This window comes from Nicotiana tabacum, chromosome 5 (genome assembly GCF_000715075.1).
Source record: "Nicotiana tabacum cultivar K326 chromosome 5, ASM71507v2, whole genome shotgun sequence".
In the NCBI taxonomy this organism is placed as follows: Eukaryota; Viridiplantae; Streptophyta; class Magnoliopsida; order Solanales; family Solanaceae; genus Nicotiana; species Nicotiana tabacum.
In genome coordinates this window covers 111,563,524-111,587,171 of record NC_134084.1, presented here as the reverse complement: position 1 = coordinate 111,587,171, position 23,648 = coordinate 111,563,524, and the positions used below count along the sequence as shown (strand labels likewise).

At 36.7% G+C, this 23,648-nt stretch overlaps 1 protein-coding gene across 1 annotated transcript; it reads right to left on the bottom strand.

The window, feature by feature from the left end:
- Positions 1-2,382: 2,382 nt before the first annotated feature.
- LOC142180912 (uncharacterized) lies at positions 2,383-2,863 on the bottom strand. Its single transcript, XM_075253015.1, has 2 exons — positions 2,450-2,863; positions 2,383-2,394 (listed from the first exon to the last, which is right to left on the bottom strand). The coding sequence occupies exons 1-2, from the start codon at positions 2,861-2,863 to the stop codon at positions 2,383-2,385; spliced, it is 426 nt and encodes a 141-aa protein (XP_075109116.1).
- Positions 2,864-23,648: the final 20,785 nt, after the last annotated feature.

Here is a 23,648-nt window from a genome sequence, read left to right as displayed (position 1 = left end):
CAGAAGCATTTTCGTCATTTGTTACTTTTACAGTAGACACAAGATTAGCTAGGGCATCTGCCTCGGCATTTTCCTCTCTTGGTATATGCATGACTTTCCAAGTTTGAAATTGCCTGACCAAATCCCATGCCTTTTCCAAGTATTGATGCATCCTTGCCTCTCTGGTTGTATAATTCCCCAACATTTGGTTAACTACGAGCTGTGAATCGCTTTTGATTATGACTTGTTCTATACTGAGTTCTTGTGCCAGTTCTAAACCTGCAATCACAGCTTCATATTCTGCCTCACTGTTAGTAATAGGATGATATTTTATGGCTTGTCGTATGGTTTCTCCCATGGGTGATACCAAAATAATGCCTAGACCTGCCCCTTTTACATTTGATGAACCATCATTAAATAAGGTCCAAGTACCTGAATTAGACCCGTTAAATACCTGCAATTCTTTTTTTTCTTCTAGTTGTATCCCTTGACTAAAATCTGCCACAAAATCTACTAAAACATATGACTTTATTGCAGTTCTAGGTTGATATGTAATGTCATATTCACTTAATTCTATGTCCCACTTGGCTAATCTACCCGATAACTCTTGTTTATGCAGTATATTACATAAGGGGTAGGGAGTTACTATAGAGATAGGATGATACTAAAAATAAGGTCTTAACTTCCTAGATGCCATAATTAACGCAAGTGCAAGTTTTTCTAGATGAGGATACCGCAGTCTCAGCATCTAATAATGACTTGCTAGCACAATAAATCGGATATTATTTACCTTGGTCTTCTCGAACACATCACTTACCGCCACTTCTGAAACATCAAGGTAGATGAGTAGTTTCTCCCCCATCTTTTGGTTTTGCGAGCAACGGTGGAATTGACAAGTATACTTTCAAATTTTTAAGCGCCTGTTGACATTCTTCAGTCCATTCAAATTGATCTTGCTTTTTTAGGGCTGAAAAGAACCTGAAGCATTTTTCTGATGATTTAGAAATAAACCTTCCCAAAGTAGCTATTCTTCCTGTCAGTCTCTGTACTTCTTTTTTACTCGTCGGTGTATCTGAAATTTCCTTAATATCTTTGATCTGCGCGGGATTTACTTCAGTGCCACGGTTAGAAACAAGAAATCCCAAGAACTTACCTGACGAAACTCCAAATGCACATTTCTCAAGATTTAATTTCATGTTAAATTTGCGAAGAATCTGAAATGTATCAGACAATTGTTGAATATGTTCCCCTGCTTGTTGTGACTTGACCAGCATATCATCTATATAGACTTCCATGGTTTTCCCTAGATGTTCTTGAAACATTTTGGTCACCAGCTTTTGATATGTGACTCCAGCATTCTTGAGACCGAATGGCATTACTTTGTAACAGTAAGTCCCCATGTCTGTTATAAATGAAGTTTTTTCCTCATCTATAGGATCCATTTTTATCTGATTATACCTTGAATATGCATCTAAAAAACTTAACAATTCATGTCTTGCAATAGCATCAATTAGTTGATCTATATGCGGTCATAGAAAAGAATCTTTAAGACAAGCTTTATTTAGGTCAATATAATCCACACAAACTCGCCATTTACCATTCTTTTTAGGTACTACTACAGTATTAGCTAACCAATTTGGATATTTTACCTCGCGGATGGACCCAATTTTTAAAAGTTTTTGCACCTCATCTTGAATCACCTAATTTTTGAAAGATCCTTGCTTTCTTTTCTTTTGTTTGACAGGCGAGTACGATAGATCTTCGTTTAATTTATGGGTCATCACTTCCGAAGGTATATCTGTCATATCATAATGGGACCAGGCAAAACAATCTACGTTAGTTTTTAAAAATTCAATCAACTTACCTTTTATTTCTTGACTTAGGTTGGTCCCGGTGTAGACTTTACTTTCAGGCCAAGGTGCAAATAGTACTACAGCTTCCAATTCCTCAACGTTGTTTTGATGTTTTTATTTTCCTCTGGTTCTTGGATGGTATCAGGCCTCGAGTCTATATCTGTTCGCCCGTGCTTAGTTGAGGCTTGTGTTGCAGCATCATCAACTGGATTCTGTGATTGCTATTTTTCTTCTCTTTTTGCGCTTGAATCTGCTACGAAATAATGCTCCTAGACGCTTGCTGGTCACCACGGATTTGCCATATTCCACATCGTGAAGGGAATTTAATAACTTGATGCAAAGTCGATGGAACAACTTCCATCTCATGAATCCATGGTCTACCAAGAATCATGTTATAAGCCATATCCATTTCTACCACTTGAAATTTAGTGTCTTTGACTACTCCTTCAGCGAATGTGGTGAGTGTTATCTCGCCTTTTGTTATGACATTCGAGTTGTCAAAATTGGACAATGTATGAGCCCTCATTTACCACTCTTAACACTATGATATTCACGGAACTACCTGGATCAATCAAAACGCGTTTCACATTAGTATTATGTACAAGTAAAGATATTACCAGTGCATCATTATGTGGGGTTAGAACGCCATCTGCGTCTGCATCATCAAATATAATATTATCTTCTTCCAAAACCTGTCGAACTCGCTTCCCGTGTGTAACTGTTATTTTTGACACCTTCCTCGCTACTGTTACGCCATTGATCTCTTCTCCTCCACTTATGACATTAACCGTCCTTTTTGGTGAAGGGGGTTTTGGAGGCTCCTGTCTATTTTTCATATATGTCTGCTTTTCCTTTTCACTAAATAATTCACTTAAATATCCTTGTTTCAATAAATGTTCTACTTCACCTTGCAGCAATCTACAATCCGCCGTCTTGTGACTGTGATCGTGGTGAAACTCGCACCAAAAATCAAGATTTCGCTTGTTCGGGTTTGATCTCATTTCTTTTGGCCAGCGTACCTTGTCTCCCATGCTCCTTAAAACAGCCACCAATTCGGATGTGCTAACATTAAAACTGTAACCGTTGATCTTTGCCTTCGAGCTTTTGTCATCACCTCGCGTCTCTCACGTGTTTTGTTCTTTTCTGAACCTTGATGATGAACCAGACTCCCTATCTCTTGATCTATGATCTTACCTTGGGTTTTCCTATTTTGAACGTGAGTCTCTTCCTGCCGGTCCCATGTAAGGCTCGTACCTGTTTTTACCGGACCTTTTTTCAGCTCGCCTTGAACTTACATTTTCATCCCTTCGAGATTGAATGATGGTATCCTCTTCTATCCGCAACTTCGTATTGTATCTGTTGTAAACATCATTCTAAGTTGTAGCTGGAAATTCTCGTAGACTTTTCTTGAGTCTCCTCGTGACTTCTGAACTTTTTTCATTTAGATTGCTGGCAAACGCCATAGCTGCCCAGTTATCTGGTACACGTGGCAACACCATCCTTTCATGTTGGAACCTGTCTACAAATTCCCTGAGTAGCTCTGTATCTCCTTGCTTTATTTTAAAAATGCCCTCTATTCCTTTCTCAACTTTTTGAGCTCCCAAGTGTGCTTTGATGAATGAATCTGCAAGTTCAGCAAAAGAATCTATAGAATTTTCGGGTAAAAGAGAATACCATATTAATGCTCCCTTAGTGAGTGTTTCTCCGAATTTTTTGACCAATACTGATTCAATTTCTTGCTTAGTCAAGTCTTTGCCTTTTACACCGGTTGTGAATGAAATTACGTGATCCCGTGGATCAGTTGTTTCATCATATTTCGAAATATCGGGCATCTTGAATTTCTTCGGAATTGGTAGAGGAGCAGCACTTGGCTTCCAAGGTTGTTGTGAGTATTTGTCCATATCTATTCCCTTGATTACGGGTGGTACTCCAGGTATTTGCTCTATGCGGTCGCTCTGTTCCTTGAGCTGTTTCTCCAAAGTTAGTACTAAATTTTGTAAATCAGAATTAATTGGGTTACCTGACCCTCCATCACAAGTTTTCCTAACTGCCCGAGTTAGCAAATCCTGAGCGAGGATTTTCTAAGGTGCTGTTGTTTGGAGTTGATATTGGCAGCACAACTGGCAGCTGGTTAGCGAAGGCCTCAAGAGCATTGCTGACCTGTTGTGCGATTAACTTTTTCAAAGCTTCATTAATAGCCTCATCATTTTCAAACTGATCATTTGCATTTGATTGAGATCCATCAGGAGTTCCTTCTCGAGATTGTCGAGGAGAATTTTGTGGGGAAGGGACCGGGGTTCCATCGCCTTGCTGATTCTCCTGGAATTGACGGTCTCCTTGATTGTTATCATTGACATTTGACATGATTGATTTGATAAAAAGGTCAATTTAGAAAGTAATAGATTATCGGATTCTCGGCAACGGAACCAATTTGTTTAACCAGAAAATAGGAATTTCGGTCAAAGCTTGCTATTAGAAGAACTCAGGTTACTAATAATCAAATAAAAAATAAATAAGAATAATTGATTCAAACGATAGTTGGGTAGGTAAAAGAAAGCAAAGTAATCAGTGTATTTCAATATATTCTGTGTCCTTATAAATGTTTATTTTTCTCCTTTTATAGATATTTCTAAGTAATACGTTTCTTTCCTCCCATAATAGAGTCATTATGGGCAATTAATGATATTTAATGTAACATTATATTTGGAAATCGTAACTATTTCATGAAGATTCTATAACGTTTCCCGTCATTGATGCTCATTAATTACAGATAATAGGTATTTATACTTTTTTGCTATCTAGGTTCATTCCTCGATGCTTCTTCAAATTACTAAGAGGTCCGAGCACCCATTCCTTTCGGTTTTCTTGAGTCTTTGCCCGTGCCTGTTAAAGCTCATGTCCCTTCAACTATCCTTCGGCAACTGTCATTCTTTTACTGATTCATGTGTCATGACATATCATCACATAATTAATTCAATACATTAACTTGATTTTTCCAAATACAACTCCACCTTGGATGTCCAGAGATAATGTGCCTCGTTAAAACCTTACTAAGAAAAAACTCTGTGGGAAAAAATCTTAGTGAAGGAAAAAGAGTACACATATCTTGTAATACGCATTATTTGCTGCCTCATTAAAGACCTTGCAAAAAAAATCCAGTGGGATAAAATCTTATCTAAGGAAAAAAGAGTACAACGCATATTTGCCTCCCCCTGATGAAAACATCAATTTGTTTCTCCGATATGAAGTGTTCCGATCTTGTATATCAACTTCTCAAATGTTGAGGTTGCTCATGCTTCACTGAACAGAACACCAAATTATCAAGCGAATATGTTTGTTGAACATCTATTTCACCATACAGTGAAGATTGTGTCTGATAAAGAACTTTGATGAAATATATGCTTTATTCTGTCTCCTTCAATATATCTTTCTTTCAATTGAGATAAGCAATCATCATCGTCTTCACTATTATTGGAATCTTCTCTTCAAAGAAAAGTCATACATATGTTGTGTGTTGAGTCACTTGCTTTATCAGTTGCTAGTATATTGACATGACTTGAATAATTATCAACAATTGTCTACCTTGTGAAATAATAATATAGCAGTACTATCACATACAAATAGATTGTCTGACGAACGAACTTCAAAAAAAGCCTGCATTTGCATAACCAACAAAACCTTGACAATATTTGTTAGAATAAACAAATATATGTCAAGGATTTCTTTTGCAATATAATACAAATAGTTTTCCAATATCTTCATATAGGAATAAAACTATATCTCACTAGCATATTGTTATACTCAATATACATAGTGCACCAACTGCAATAGACACAAAAATAAATCATGTATGCCATGATTTCTCTAATCCACATAAATATTTGTTGAAGCTTTATTTAATAAATTTCTTGAAACCTTGATATGCTTCAGAACAATTTAAATCCTTCAAGGATTTTTATTATATGCATATCAAATATATTGTCAGAACAAAACCTGAAATGACTGCATCTACCACAAGAGAACATGTCTCCATATAATCAATGCCAGGATATTTACAAATTCGCTTGTGCCACAAGTCGTCTTTATACCTATCGACTTGATTTTTTATTTAATCTTTTGCACAAGAACACATTTATACCTCCACTGGCATTATACTTTTAGGTTTTAGGACTATCGGTCCAACTTCACATTTTTCATGTGAAGTCAATTTTCATTGCGTACTTTTCATTTGGCCAATCATTTATCTGTCCAAATTTGATGACAGATTTGAGCTCAAGATCCTCGTCAATATTATTAATATTGAGCGCTACATTATATCAACAACATTGCCGACGATCATTTTACGTCGGTTCCATCATCAATCAATTAAGACATAACTTATCGAGATCTCATTATTTTCAGGTACCTAAGCCTCTCCCATGAGGTCTTATCAAGTGTTATGTCATGGTGCTCTTATAAAGCACTTGCCTCCTTATTATGACCATTTTTATCATTTGCTCCCCTCTTTCTTCAAGGAGTTTTATCTTTGGAACCTATTAGTCTATTACGCTTGATGTGTGCCATAGACTCTGTCTATCATGAACTTTATTCCATTTGGAGCATTAGCAGCTGAAATATGACATTTAGCTTTAGGCCAGCAAATGCGCCTGGCATTATTTTGCAAATGAATTATCACTTGAACTTCAAGTTCACATTTTCTTGTACGAGGATCTAGGTGTACTCATAATAATTCATTTCATGTATTACTTTTTCAGTTGCCCATTTTCTCCCCCTAATGTTGGGATCACCAACACATATTCCCAACCTTCTTTGGGAACCCATCTTTGTGCATTATGGTGGAAAAATTAAATCGTATAGCACATCCATATCTCTAGATGGAAATTATTTGGTTCCTGACCCTGAACCAATTGTGATAGGGAAAATTTATCATAACTTGTTGGCAATATGCGTAGAAGTGTTGTTGTATCTTAAATAATACACCTCATACCAAATTTCTATTTGAGAGTTTTGTTCTCATAACTAATGGTTTAGCTTAATTGGAGGCATACAATTTCTGCTAAACCAACTTGGATTTAAACCAGCATTATCAAGATAAATTATCATAATTTATATTCTAGAACTGTGCTCTAATAATTTGAGCAAGTAATCCTGCAAAAACCAAACTGCAAGTTGATAACAAATACACATGTGACCATACAATAGATGCATCTATTAAAATCATATAATAGTAAATGGTCAATGTCACGCCCCCTTTTTTTCCCTCCGCGGAGAGAGAAATCCGGGTTTCGATATTCATGGGGGTAATAACTCATTTCCTTTTGGGAATTGGGTATTTGAAGAGTCGCCACCTAACGAGTTATGGTGCGTGAGGACACCTAGAGTGATCAACTCTTGGATCAGTTTGCATTACCAGAGATAAGGGTAAGGGCTCGAAATAACCTCGAGGGAAAGATGTTAAGCGCCCCTCTTGGTCCACAAATGTGGGTCCCAGCCAAACTTATATTTATGTATTAGTCCATTAACAAATAAATACTTGAAACAAATAATTACGAATAAAGCACGTTGGATCACTCAAATAATAAGATTTTGAAAAAGTTATATAAAAACAAAGTTTTAAACGAAAAAGGATTTTTAGGAAAAGGAGGAGTCCTAGGTTGGTTATCCTATAAGATCACCCCACATAATGTCCGGTAAACACTCCTCAATGAGGGGCTACACGTGACATTAGCACGTAGTCATCATATCCTATATCTACCCTTTACATCCCCTTAGTAGTCATTTAAAGCGAGTGTTGGTCAGCGATCTCTATTGAGTGTTGTTACCCATCCCTTCTTAATGGTCCTGGAGGGATTTAGGACCTCTACCTATAGGTGGTTCTAGACAGACCCCTAAGGTTTAAAGGTGAAAATATTAAGGCGACATGCAAAAACAATTAGGACTTTAGCACATAAGATAAAAGGGAGCAATTAGAGGCTCAGGTTTACCTCCTCAAATAATACACATCAGCAGCGCGACTCAAGCATAAATAAGGGCCTTTTGTTAAACAGTATCCAAGGCATGATGTCTCAGGTGAATGTATAGAAGACAGGCAGTTTATTTTATAAACTCAGAAGTAATGACCCTAGAAGTTGCCTATTGAATTTAAAGCCTGTTAAACCAGAACAATATTAAGTCACAGAAACAGTTTCAAGTCGCAAGATTTGAAAACGTCCTATAGGCTTGCCTATACGCGGAATACTAATGACAACATTTTATATAATGAAACAAGGCAGATTTTAAAATGGACTCTTTAATCCCTATAGGCATGCTGTCTAATGATAGATTAAGGCAGTGTTGAAAGAACTCGTTTCAGGGAAAATAAACCATTAATTAACCAGTTTCGAAGTGAGCTAATCGTTAACCGGATTGATTTATTTAAAACTAAACCAATTTAGATCTATAGGCAGAATTTCTTGTGTTGTTCCCTATAGGCATAATATCTAGTTGTTTAATACTGATTTTAGAAACTTTGCAGGAATGATGACAAATGAAAAACACATGTGAACACTTGTTATAACAGAATTTGGATTGAATTATATCCTATAGGCCTGGCATCGGATTTGTGAAGCTGATTTTAAGACTTATGAACATGATTTCTATTATGGAATCACTTGAAACCTATAGGCATGATTTCTAACATGGCGAGACAAACATGACAAGATGTAAAAGTCCTATAGGCATGTTTTCTACCCGTATTACCCCACAAACATGTAGCTACCCACCCTTTTTCTACCCGTATTACCCCACAAACATGTAGCTACCCACCCTTTTCACTAATTACTCCAATATTCGTTTACAAGTTATTACATACCATATGAATGAATTACATAAGTAGATAAGAAAATAAGAAGTTATTCTATAGGGGGCCTTCAGATAGGCCCAGGTTTCCAAAGCCTCCAATAGCCTCAAATGCTCAAATTCCATAGACAATGTCATAGTTTAGGTGCATCAATGTTCCCTAAGGATCTCAAGGATCCCGGGCAGTGCTTACACCTAGACTTGGTAACCATATTGAGTAAGTGCAGTGTGGAAGGGCCAACCTCAGTATGCGAGAGTTCAGAGGGTTCTCAAGAGGATCGCAAGGCGGTACACATACGGGAGGGGGCAGGACCTATTGACTTAGGAGTAGAGTGAAAGTGCTTGACACAATTTGAAAGGTTTTAGTGGGAAAACTGTATTAAAGAGACTTGCTAGAAATAGTTTGTGGAGTAAAAACGTGAGTCTTGCAGTAAAACAATTTTGAAAAGAGAGAGTTTCATGATTAGACAACAGTAGATCAAACAGGGAGTCGAAAACCACATCAGCAATACTCATAGGACCAAAACAGAAGGAACAAACCTACACATAGGGGTGATGGGGGGATACATAGAACACATGATTGTAAACACATAACAAGCAAAGGTCTTAGGAATTGGTACAGACATGCTCAGACACAACTGATCAGACATAGTCACAGAATCAGCAATGCTTAAGGGGGTTCAGTATAGGATCCACATGATTTAAGATCAATCCCATAACCATACAAGTTTAGGAGTGTAGACTACTTCACAAGGAGACTCATACCAGAAATCAGATAGAGCAAAATCACATGGAGACAGACTACATAGGGGAGGGATAACATGTTCATACTGATCCTAAGGAAAGGGAGCACATAACATGCTAACCATGTAATCATATTAAATGCAAGTTTCATAGCAAAACCATAAGTAAAACAAACTAGAAACAGGATGAACTGAAGCAATAAAATAACCATATTATTTTTGGAACTTGAATTGAAATTAGAACATACCAATAAAGAAGACAATAAACAAAAGTGAAGGAGTACGAGATCACAATAGTTAGCCTTGGCTTGCAGCCGGCTAACTCAGAATAGTAGCAAGTAAAACAAAAGAGAGAGCAGGAAGTTTAAGTGTGTGTGAGAGAGAGCTTTTAAACTAAAGTGTTCGTGTGTTTGTGTTAATGAGATAGTAGATATATATAGTAGTTCGAAATTAGGTAAAATAAGGCAAGAATCATAGTAGCCAGTAATTATGGAACCAAATACTAATCAGAATCAAATCAATGCAAGTACTCCTTTAATTAAGGGGGTAATCAACCAACGGTAATAGGCAGAAATGATTAAGGAAAAAAATCAAGTGGAGTATAAAGTATAGAATAGATAATTAGGGGTAAGTACATAGGGTTTTAATTAAGGAAACAACTAATGAAGAATCAGTAAAGTACTCGGTTAACCAAATAAGGTAATAAAACAAAATCAAGTTGCAGAATATGGAAATAATTGCAAATCAGCACATAGTAAATCAGGGAATTGGGGATTCGAAATCACTGATTTAAGGAGAGTAACAAGTAAACAAGTTAACCAGAGAATCAAGAGTTTACAAGGAAGTTTTCAAATCAGGCCAAGAAACAAGGAGTTCAGAGTCAATCAAAGAGAGAATGTTAGCATATAAAAGGAGTGGAATAGGAGTAACCAAACACATCAAGCAAAGAGGCAAGTATTGACCAGTCAAGATGAACACAAACATACAGAGGCGATATAAGTTAGGCATAAGAAAATTTAGTAGAACATATTCGAGGCAAGATAATCACAGAAACTTAAAGAAGAATCGAGTATTCATGCTAACATGCTAACACATAGAACCAAACAAAGAAATCTTAGAAATTTAGGGCTTTCAACATAGGCGAGTTGAAAAGGTAGTAAAATCATAGAATCAGTCGAAATATTCAAGAGATAGAAGTTGAAACATAAAGAATCGGTTTAAACAAGGTTTTAGAAGAAGTTCCGAAAACCCTAATTTTAGAAGAAGATGAAAACACTTGAAAGCACATGGTTCTTGTAAAGAGTTACAAGGATAGTGTAAAATACTAAAGAAACCAACTCAAATCGTCCTAGATTTGTACATATCTAAGAGATACAGGAAGAAATTAGGGTTTCAGAAGAAATCCATATAGAGATGAAAGAACCTGTATAGAATTCCAAGGATCGTGCCAAATATAGCGTGATTTTGCTTGAAATCACACCAGAGTAGCCAAGAACAGACAAGTGACGAACCCTAGGTGCAATTCGGCGTGGACCTAGGCCCTTGAAGACCTTACAGAAGGCAAGCATAGCATTAGAGGAGCCATTGGAGGCTTAGGAGTTGAAGGGAGATCACCGGAGAAGTCCGGAGAAGAAAGTCGGCGGTTGAATGAGCTAGGGTTAGGTTGAGTAGTTGATTGAGGAGAGGAGATGAGAGAATATAGAGGCGTCGGTCTCTGAATAGTGAGCTAGGGTTAGGGGTCGTTTGGAATTAAAATGGTAAGAACGGACGAGGGCGTCGTTGATCTTTTAGATCAACAACCAGGATTTAATATGGCTTTGGGTCGGGTAGGGGTAATTAGGGCCTGGGTCGGATAATCTGCTTAGGAATTGGGTTGGGGTTAGGTTTGATTTGGGCTACAATTGAAATGCAAATCTGGCTATATTTTAAATAGCCAATTTTCCCTATATAATTTATAATAAATGATAAATAATCTCTAAAAAATAATTTCATGTACTAAAATAATTTAAAATAGATATTAATATTTTAAAAATATAGGGAATCAATTTTACGCATATAAATGTAATTATACATTAATGAGGCTAATATTATAATTATATGCAATTTAGCTTTAAAAATATAAAATGCAATTATAAAAATGCATAAAAAATATTTTAACCATATTTTGGCACAAATATAGAAACTAAATGACTAAATCATCACAACAATAATTTGAGGAATAATTATTGGGGGTTTTATGAATAAAAGGGAAGGAAATAAATCAATTTAAATCCTTAAAATTATGGGGAAAATATATATATATATATATATATATATATATATATATATATATATATATATATATATATATATATATATATATATATATATATATATATATATATATATATATATATATATATATATATATATATATATATATATATATATATATATATATATATATATATATATATATATATATATATATATATATATATATATATATATATATATATATAGGGACCATACATATATATCACATTTTATTTGTTCCAGATATCAAGGGATTCAATCCCAATCTTAACTGGTATATCATGAGAAAAGCAACACAAGAGAATTCTTGAAGAATCTTCTATTTCTTCAATATATGCCAATGTAAATTCTCAATTAATTTTCGCATCAATAAACCGGGATGGCCAACCGGTCATTCCAACTAATATTTGTTTCAGTAAATCTCTTCTTTACTTGTGGCATGTGATTCCATCATCATGCTTATGCATGTGTAGTACAAACAGAAGAAAAATTGGGTAACCTTCATATTTACTCGGTATGATTATAGTAATATAAAAATATCCAATCTTCCTTTCATTTATAGTCTCAATATGCCAATCACTTTGGCTAATATATTTGAAACTCAAAAAATTTCTTTTGAGACTTTTACTACAATATCAATGTCAAGAATAATTTTATTTATCCGGGTAGTAATAAATTAGTTCTTCCGGAACTCTTAATTGATTTTGTACTACAAGATCTTTTGTCTCCATATGGTGAATGTCTTCTTTACGGAAATCATATCATAATAATTGTCATGGTCAAAATCATCATAAGCAAATTCATTTCTTGCTTTAATTTTGCCTTTAATAACCATTTATAAGGCATGGCAAAATATTTTTAACGTACCACATGTGCGCAACCAATAAATTATTCCTGTAACCACATTGTAATATTCATTATCTTTATTTCTCTCAAACCTCCCTTAGATGTGAGTTGTGGTATTTATTCAACCATGCATAAGCACATTCTTATGCATAATTTATATCACGTATATATTTTCACATTCACTTTCAGGAATGAGTATGCATTTACAATGCTTATCATAAGTCGGATTCTTTCAAAAAAATAGACTATAATCGTTTTTACGTGCCTCATATTTACAGACCATATTGATACACATTTCCTTCACTTTCGAATGATTATTTTGAGAACCCTTATTGTTCTCTTTTTTATAATTATCATAATGATGACTATTATTATTTTGATCCTTGGCACACCCACGTTCATTGGTCGACCACTTGTCTTCATTTAGACTTATTATGCACCGCTATCACATTCACTTCAAGAATGGAGCAAATCAAGTGGGACAAGTTTTATGATTTTTCATGAAAAATACATTATTTTTCTTTAGTCATCACTATATTTTTAATAAGGTGCAATGGGACTTAAGCCAACATCTTACCCATATAAAGGTATGTTGGGCAATATTTAGTTGGGACACAAACCCAACTCTTATCATCATGGAGCATCAGGACTCAAACTCGATGTCTTACCCTCAAAAAGGTATGTTAGGCCATAATGCATTGGAACTCGAACCCAACGCCTTATTATCATGGTGTACTAGGACTTAAACCTGGTGGCTTACCCTCAAGGTGCGATGGGACTTGAACCCACCGTCTTACCATCAACCAATAACATAATAGGCTAAAGAACGATTGAGACTCGCCCTTGAGCCTTTAAAGATATTACCACTTTTAATAGTTATAAAAATAAACTCATATATGTGTTACACAAGCCATAACAATAAGTATCTATTTACTGGCAACGAAGAAATCAAAGTTCTTCAGATCACTTTGTAAAAGCTGGCGTAGCTCCCTAATTTATGTACATCTTTGATCTCTGATTTAGTACGTAACATTTGGATGCATCATTATATGCTTCCGATTCTCATATAAGATTTAACCTGAACATTAGCCGAAAGAGATCAGACTAAACTTACAATAAATATTAGAAAGAAAACATGGAGTAGTAATTAGTTTACATCTAAGTATTTTCAGCTTTATAAAGTAAAACACTTATGAATATAAATAGATTTTAAGAGGAAAATACTTAGTATTGGAAACTTTCATGATAAATAAAGAACCTTTGAGAAAAACGAACAAGAAAATAAATTAGTTAAAAAAAATAAAATTGAAAATGTGTCTTGGCATTATATGCCTTTCCACCATGTACTAGTCTCCTCAACCTTGTTATTCCTTCTATTATATTTCATACCATTCCTTGAAATTGCTAAATGGAAAAGAAAACTCATCTCTTCCGGAGGAATATTAGGCACAACTGAAATATGCTTTTTCTGATGTAAGACAATTTTGTAGATGTAGTAACTCAATTGGATAGAGACTCGTGCTAATAACGTGTTAAGAAACTAAATCAAAATAACATTATGAAACAAGAAAATAGACAAGAATGTAGAGAGCAAGAGATGAGAGCTTCTTATTTCTTTCAAGTGTTTCAAGTGTGTACAATGTGATGCTCAAACCCTCTATTTATATGATGACATTGAGGTATACAAAGGGATATCATAAACATGGTATTAACTATTAAGAACATGGGGGAAAATCATGGAGAGGTTATGGAGGTGTGAGAGTTACAATTATAATAGTGAGAAGTAGTGAGGATTATCTAAATAATGGAGAAGAGTAGTGGGAGTTATATTTGATTAGTGGACATCCATATAATATGTATTTCATAACACATCGGAAATTTGAGTTTTCTGACAATTGTGGCTTTTGTATGAGTAGGTGAAAATCTTGTGCTTTTATTTATAGAAAATATAGTTATATGACTTTGATAAAAAAAGAATCATAGTTATATGAGCATTTGTGAAATTTACCCTACGTGAATTAGTAAATTTTGTTATATAGTTAAATCACTTACAAAATAATTAGTAACAAAATAAGAATTAATTAGTAATCTAATAAAAATAAACTTACAATCACAAGTAAAATTATACTGATAGTGAAAAGAATCTTCGCACTGATATATATATACACCAGGCTATTTTCCTACGCAAAATTCTTGGTATTGTTAGTCTTTCGGGTTTTCTCCGCTGGTTTACAATTCCAAATTCCTAGCAACAGGTAGATTTCGATCGATATAGTTCAATCAAAGGAATTACAACTTCTCTTCCTTTTTTTTATTATATATTTTTCTACTGCAGAAAACTAGAAATTAAGAAATTCAAAACATTAAATTTCAACTACTTAATTCTTTATCTTTTCTTCTTGCCGTCATGGTAGGATGATCCTACCATATTTTGTGGAGTATATATATGAAAATAGCCCTATGTCTATTAATTATAATTGGTGCCAGTTCGTTCAGGAACCAGTCTGAATATTCGAAATGTCAAAACTATGTGACAAAATTTAATTATAGGCACTTGGGAAGTCTACTCATTTTTTAATTTATATAATTTGCAATTTTAAGTTATATATTTAATTTGCAGTATCTTGTGGGGTTGGTCGGAGGTGATTTCTTTATCTAATGAAAGGAACTAGAAGTTGACTTTTCGTATTAAATTCTATTTCCTAACACCATTCTAACTCTATTTAACCCTGTCATAAACTGGACAAATCCATATAATTAATCACATTAAACTCAGATCTTGTGAAAACTTGTCCCATCTGCTAATTAAATTACCTCATCAAAATGGTGCAAAAAGTTGCTTTCCAGCTTCTTATGATGTTCATCTTTGCTACTATCATTTCAACAGCCTCATCATCAAGTAAGTAACCATATTGTCAAACTATATATATACTCTATCTGTTTCATTTTATGTGATAGTAATATATTTTTTAATTTGTTTCTGAACAAATGATATATTTTTTTTCATGTGATGTATACATATTAAAGATTTCTCGATTTTGAATTTGTGGTTGAGTTTGAAGAGTCAAATATAGAAAGCAAGCAAATCACCTATATATATATATATATATTCCAACCAAGAATTTGCTCATGATTTTATGTATATGCAATTTACACTAACTAAAACTAATCTAACAAATTGTCTTTTTGATTTTGTGCACTTATAGGAATTCTCATAGCATCCATTGATGAACAATCTCTCAACGCCTTACAGTCCCAGGTTCTCGTCCTCTCCTCCTCTCTCCCTCTTTATATATAGGGCTAGTTCGCTAGCTACATTTTATGTAAAGAAAAAAGTCATTTGAATCTTAATTTTCTCAAATTAATTTTGGCTGTTTATGATTTACTTAAACTACATTACTCTAAATGGAAAATAGAAAGAGATCCTTGAAGCGGATCGGGCATATTTAATTAGAATTTTAAATTTTCTGGAGGGATTTAATTTTGAATCGAGGTAGAAAAGGAAAAATTAGGAAAATAAATGCATTTTCTGTTAGGAATTAAACTCGATACGAATAATGAGAGAAATGATTACAATGATTATTCAATTTTCTAACTTTCTTTTTATTAATCGCAAGATAAGTAAAAGTCAAATGGAACTATTCTCGTTTACTTTATATTATTATTTGTTTATTTTTTCAAATCAAACAATAAAAGAATTAGAGAAAATGCTGAGCAACATGTGGCTTGTAGATGTTATACTCTCTTTTTGTTAAATTTTATGTTATACTTCTTGCTATTTCTTTTGCCGTAGTACATTTGTTTTTACCAGTATATGAAAATTATTGATCAAGCATTACCAAATTCCATTACGTGGGTGCACTAATTTCCTATTGACCAGGAAACGGAAAGAAAAAGTACGCATAATTCCTAATTAATTCTAGTTGTCACTATTAATTTTGAAATTGATGCTCGATTATCAATTTGTTTATGAAATTCAATTTAAGATCCTAAGAAAACACACACACATATATTCCCTCAAAGCCATGAAGTCCCAGATCTAGCTATTATTCGAAGAACTTGTGATATTCCCTTAACTACAAATTCAATAGAATATATATATATATATATATATATTAAAACACAGGCGCGGATTTGTAGGAAATATTATGGGGCACGTGAACCCATGGTATCTCCGAAAAATTAAATATTTGTGGTATTTTTTAAGATTTATATAATATTAACTGTTGACACTCATACTCTAAGAAGATTGAATGATGCACTTGGTTGAAAGTTGAGTTATTTACGGAGAAGAAGAGAGATCAATTCCCACTAAATATTTTATTTTTTATTTTTTAGCCTTTTTTAGTAATGCACTCATCTACTAGAAATTCTAGATTCACTTCTGCTATCACACACCAGGACCTTGCAAAACTTCTTATTTCACATGCTTAGAAGCAAGAGAGAATGATATGAATGACGCGAGCCTTTGTAATCGGCCATTAATTAATAATATAGTAACTCTTATCTGTTTCAAATAAGTCCTTTTATTATTCGACATCAACATATATTTCAAGTCGAAGACATTGGATTATATTATACGTACATGTAATTTTGAGATAATTGACTTTGGTTCTCCCTAAAATACTTGAGTAATTGGCTTCTCTCTTTTGTATATAGGATGCGAATGACATAGCAGTGGATGATGCAGACTTCTTTATTGGAGAAGTATCTGCAGAAAGAAGAATGGATTTGGTGTTAGACTATTCTGCTCCACGAGCAAACAACCAGCATAACCCAAAGCCTTGATTTTTAATTAATTACCTGTAGTTGTTCTCTTGTTTTTAATAATTCATTGTTGGTTTGATCTCTTTCACGTATGTAATAAAGAATTTAATTGCGGAGGTTTTGGTCCAATGCCCTTTTGTATCATGTTATTATTCTATCAATTAATGTGAATTTTTTGAATCTTTTTTACAAGTGGTATACTGCAAGTTTATATCATAGCGTTTGAGGGTATGCCTAAATTTTTCTCTCTAATTTCATTTCAAGACTGCCTTATTTCCGTTTTTCTTGCTTCTGTTTATGTTACAGAAATTTACTGTTTCGTAATATTATATTATAGTAGTACATATTGAAAATATTAACTAATAGAAAGTAATAAAAAATCACATTCAGATCCTAAAAATCGAGTAACAATTAAATTTGTAATGTGGTATTAAGGATACGTGATTTCACATAATACCAATTGATTAACTTAGAAATAAATGATGTGAATTGAAAAGATTGTAAAACAAACCAATGCTTTGGACAATGCCCTCGAGCTGATGAACCCTCGAAAATAGTGAAATAAGACAGTTAAGAATAATAAGTTGATGAACAATAGAGAAATATTAAATTGCTTTGATCTGTATGAATGTAAGATGTCTATAAATGATGGGGACCCCTCTTTATATACTAGAGGAATACTAATTGTGGTACAATTCTAATTACGGAAGTAAATCCCATGATTGATACAAATAACCGCCCTTGATTCGATCCGTTCCGAGATTTCAGCCGTGATCTACGACCGATTACAGATATTTTGCCTTTCCGTTATTGCGTTCTGCCCGAAGCTGATCGTATTTGGTTTCGATTGTCGGGGACCTCAATCTCGATGGGTACCTCGATCGGTATCTTGTCTTCGAGCTCAGGCCTGATCCATTACGAGGCTGACCCTTGATGCAATTCTCTGATCTTGAAATAATGTCCCCTCGTTTCTTGGAGTGTAATGAGAAGAAACGAACTGAGTCTTCGATTTTGCACATCGACCAATTACGACGTCACCCTTGTGACGTAAGTGACAGAGGCGACTGAAGTCGCGTCTGCATAGTTCCCAAGACCATTAATTAGTGCCAGTTAATGGTCGGCCACTAGTGTTTTCAAACCATCATAGCAGTATTATAAATAGATCCTCTTCATAATTTCCTCAAATTTTAATTTTCAAAACTTTTCTTAATCTTCAAAGCTCTCCTTCCTTCAAGTTCCTCAATTCTGCAAACTATTTACATCCTGTTTGCCAATCCTCTCCTAAAACAACAAACTTCATCCTCTTCTTTTTTCAGAACTCACATAGAAATGGCGAAAACATCTAAAATCGTTCCCCAAAAGGACATAGCCTCTTCATCGCGGCCGGCCGGTGATAAAACTCTGGTAGAGCCACGTATCGAAGAGTGCGTTCTCGGGTCATGCGACCTTACCTTTGATTTCAAAGTTGAAAAATCCTCTTCGGTCCCTAGCCGATGTGAGCCCATGTTGAGATATATATGCTTGATTACCGAAGGTGATCTCGAGCAGGTGAAAAAAGACTACCATTGGGAAAATACAGAGGTGGTGATACCTACCCCCGAGGAGGATATTACCACTCATGTGAAAGGGTTTTTAAGAGTTTACACTTACCCTTTCACGTTGGGTCCCGTCGATCCCGTTATTATCGACTTCTGCCGCCAATACCACGTAACCCTTAGACAAATCCACCCCTCTTTTTGGCGCATCGTTATTTTGCTCCGATTCTTCATGAGCAAGGTCGAAGGATGTCTTTCACCCTCGGTAATCTCATTAGACTGTATAGCCCCCGTATCTATCGAGGCGGATTAGTAAGGCTTCAGCGTCGGGCCACAAAGGTGTTGTTCTCGAGCATTGACGAGGACAAAGATCGAGGATGGATGGGCCGGTTTGTCCGAGTGAGGACTTCTGACATAATTTCGACCGAGAAGATGCCATTAACCGAAGAATGGAACATGAAGCATAAGCACTAACCCACCAATAGCTTTTGTTTCTTCCTTTACCTTTTCTCATCAATATTCTTTCTTATGATGCAGCGGTCTCTTGGGTGCTTGGTGTGATCCCGGAACTTGCGGGTTGGGTTCGGAAACTGGCCTCGGCTTCTTCGTACGCGGAGCGCTCGTGGCTCAATTTGGCCGAAGGCCAATGGGAGGCCAAAAATCACGGTAAGCTTCTCTGTCCGTGTTTGATGTCTTTCTGTGAAATATTTCTTTTTTATTTTTACTTGATTTCCTCCCATACAGGTCTCAGAGACAAAGCCGTCATGAGGCTGCTCCCACCTGGGGAAGAGGAGGCCCCAAAACCGGCTAAGGAAAAGAAGAGGAGAAGGGTCTCGCCTTCTGACACCCCAAAGCCTAAGAAGAGAAAGGCTCGTAAGTCAAGAATGACTTCGCTGCTCTGTCTGCTGACATAGCCCAAAAACTACGAGATGAAGAATAGGAGGGAGAAGATGCTGACTATCAGTTGGTGGCTCGAAAGAGGGAAAGCGTCGAAATATCAAAAGCAGTTGAGCCGGTGATGGTCTAGGAGGCTCATCTACGGACTAAGGAGATCTTAGAAGATGGTCCGAGCAAAGTCCTCGAGTCATCGGGGGCTAAAGATGTCCCCCGTCATGATGAATAATCGATGAGTGTTCCTGCCCGCCGTGACGAGTCGGGCATCAGGCTGGACTGGAAGACCCCTTTGGGCAGTTGACTCCAACTTACGGGCCTTAGCGATTTTGGCATCAAAATCAATGATGCCAGTTTTGGCCTCTTCCAAGGTTTTTCTCCTCATGCTATACATAAAATATGTTTTTTCAACAATGAGGGAAGTCGCTTGGTGCTGAAGTTCTTCTTTAAGACGGTCAACCTCGGTTGAAAGGTTATCCCGCTCGGATCTAGTGTCCCGAAGGCTGACATCGAGCTCACAGACAGTAGAGTTAAAAATTCTAATATGCTCTATAACTTTCTTATGCCTCTCTTCCAACTGGACATACTTCTCCTCGGCAGTAGCAACTTCTTCAGCTTTAGAATTCGAGGCCGCCTCCCAAATTATTCAATCTTTCAGTAGAGGCAGCCTCGCGATCGGATGCAGCAAGAACGACATTGTGGACCTCGACCCACTTTGCCCTAGCTTCTTTAAATTGTACCCATAATTGGGTGGTCTTTTGGCTAAGGGTCACTATTTCTTGCTCGCTTTGCTGCAACTGAGCCTCCAATTCAGTGGCCTTAGTAGATCGTGCTTCTAGTTCCGAAAGGTGGGCGACAATTTGATCCCGTACAACCAACAATTGATCCCGTGCAGAGGTAAGTTTTTCTATGTCAAGGATCAATCAAGGAAGTTAGCCTGCAAAATAGAAGTACAAATTAAAAACCTTGCCACAACAAAGATAGAAAGAACAACAAAAGGAATAAAGATCGTACCGCTGCCGCGTTATGCATGGCATTATTCATGAAAAACTCTCCCGAGAGAGATTGTATTTTATTCCTGTCCCTTTCCGAAGCGAGAGGCTTCATATAATTAGCAAGTTCCACCGGACACAGCAGATGACATCCGGTAGAAACTGATAGGGTAACACTCCTCCTCCTTTGGGGATCATCAGATGGGGAAGAATAGTTATGTCCCAAATTACCATGAACTAGGGACTAGGGAAGAGGGACATCCTCCTCTCAGACGACAACGGCCGGTGAAGATGATGTAGCAATTGCTGGTGGCGAAGGCAGTGTTGGCGAAGAAGGTGGTGAAGCTATCGACATTATAGGTTGCGAAGTAGTTGCGAAAAAAGCAGTGCTGGTTGTTGGTTGCTTACCAATCGAAGGCGGAAAAGACCTGGTACCTAGCCTCACAGTATTGGGAATGATGATTGGGACTCGGAAGTGAGAGTTAGCATCTTCCACTATATCGAAATCCCCCTAGAGCGTCGGGATGTCGTCCTCGAATGGAGTAACTAACTCAACATATTGAGCATTTTGTTGAGCTAATGAAGGTTGTCGTCTTCTATGTAGAGAAGCCCCCTTATCACTGGCTCCTCTATCATCGTGGATCACCACAGTGTCTACGGCTGGCTCAGGCGCGATGCTCGTTACCACAATGCCCAAGGTTGGCTCAGGCGCGACACTCTTCGCCTTTTTATTTTTACCCCCGGCCACGGAGGAACGACACCTTTTTGGTTGCTTGTTCTCCGGCTGGGGACTCCGAGAAGAAGCACTTGTATCGGAAGTAGGCCTAATGACACATGTTTGGGTAAAAGCCTCCTGCAGCAACCTCTCCACATCGGCCGGATTATCCAAAACATCCTCCTCGGGGACGGTAACAGGCCCCTGTGGTAGACCTGAATTCAATAGGAGAGAAAGGTTAATCAACTTTCCTTTACAAAAGGTAAAAACAAGATGAGTTTAACCTACTATGATTTTTGGCATTCCACCCGGATGTAAGGGCCAGCTTTTTCCACATGCGAATCTTGGATGTGGTGATATTAAAATCTTCTGGACCCATTGGTCCAAACCTTCAATCCTTAGTGGTGTCCACCGAGTTGCTGAAATAGTGAAAGAAGAAGGACCAGTAACAACATAGGACGATCTTTAGCCAGAAGAAAAGATAAGCGATGAACTTACGAGTACGGTTCCACAGTTCAGGAAAGGATGGAGTCATGGTCGGAATGATGTCTTTGGTGGAAACCACAACGAAGTGCTCCATCCACCCACTGTCATTGTCATCGTCCATGCTGGTGAGCAAAGCATGCTGACCGCATTTGCTGAATTTTATCATTCCCCCACGAAAAATCTTGAGGGAGTAAAGGTTCTATATACGGTGAAATCAGAGGGTCCAATTTCTCGTCATTAAGGCACTTCGGAAGATCACCTCGAAGGCTCGAGGCCACGGCCGAGTATCCTCCCTCGAGGGTCATTGACACTCGACCTCGGGGCAGTAATGATCACGGTATTGGTAGAAAATGGGGACTTCCCAAGGCACACAACTAGGACTGGCAGAGCCTAGTGGACTACTCTAAACCCGAATCAGGGCGTCATCTAGCTGTCCCATCTCTATATATTTGTAATTAATGCATTTCTGTACTATGTTGGGACTCCCCTCATATATAAAGAGGATCCTTGTCATTTTGTAAATATTTGTTTCTTCAGTTGCTCCACACGAAATATACAAGAACATTCTCTCTATTCTCTAACACATTCTCTTAAATATTATTGCTTCCTTTTATTATCTTCATTATTGTTCATCATTCATTGCTTATCATTGGCCATAAAGAGCCTTCGTTGATTTTATTATAACTGTTAGTCATACTCCGATCACCTTCGATAGCTCACAGTCGAGCTCCGGAATCGACTTCGAGACCCCCGAATCGATAAGCCCGAGGCACCTAATGTTAACCTATCGGTTTGGTTATCACCTTGCTCCTTACTCTTATCTCATTTCTAAACCTCACACATAGCATCAACTGCTTAACAACTAGCATAAAAATAGATCACGTATTTTTAGAGTCCCATAATCAAATTTAATTGTTATTACCATTTTCATGGTAAACAGTTTGGCACCCACCGTGGGGCTAAAAATAATAGTGGTTATTTTCTTGATGGTTTCATTACACAACGCAAGTTATCTTTCACACCTTTTCTTGTCCAAGATCTTCAATTTCAGGTCAAAATGCCTAGCTCAGGAAATGGAGGTGAAAACGACAATCTTGAGAACCACGAAGAGAACGGCATGGCTGCTCCAGGTGTTGGTGTGCCACCATGAAATCTTGAGAATGCACCAGGGCCAATTCCAGCGGACGCAGTTTCACGCGACGCCCAACAGGTCGATATAAGCTCACACACCAACAGGAGTGTGCACCAAGGAGATCAACAAAAAGCTTAGAAAACCCCAACTAGGGAAGAACGGGAGGTTAGCCTTCATGTTATTTTTGAAATGTTGCAGGCACAACTTTTGGCTATTACTCAGCTGCAAAGTCACCAGAAAACTCCTAGCACGGTAGCACCGAGGACAGCTCCCCTAGCCGAACAAGTACTCGGGAGATCGAGCAATAACGAGTCGATGACCGATCCCGTCATCGTAAAAATGCTCGAGGACCTCACCAGAAGGATTGAATCGGGCAAGAAAATGATAGAAGCCAACGATAAAAAGGTCGATACTTACAACTCCAGGTTCAACCAAATTCCAGGAGCACCCCCGATCTTGAAAAGTGTGGACTCAAAGAAATTCGTACAAAAGCCGTTCCCACAAGAAGCGGCCCCGAAACCCATCCCAAAGAAGCTCAGAATGCCAGATCTTCCGAAATATAACGGTACCTCTGACC

Bases quoted from the DNA above. Each gene is read 5' to 3' on its own strand.
- LOC142180912 (XM_075253015.1), bottom strand. From the start codon at position 2,863: ATGGGAGACAAGGTACGCTGGCCAAAAGAAATGAGATCAAACCCGAAC.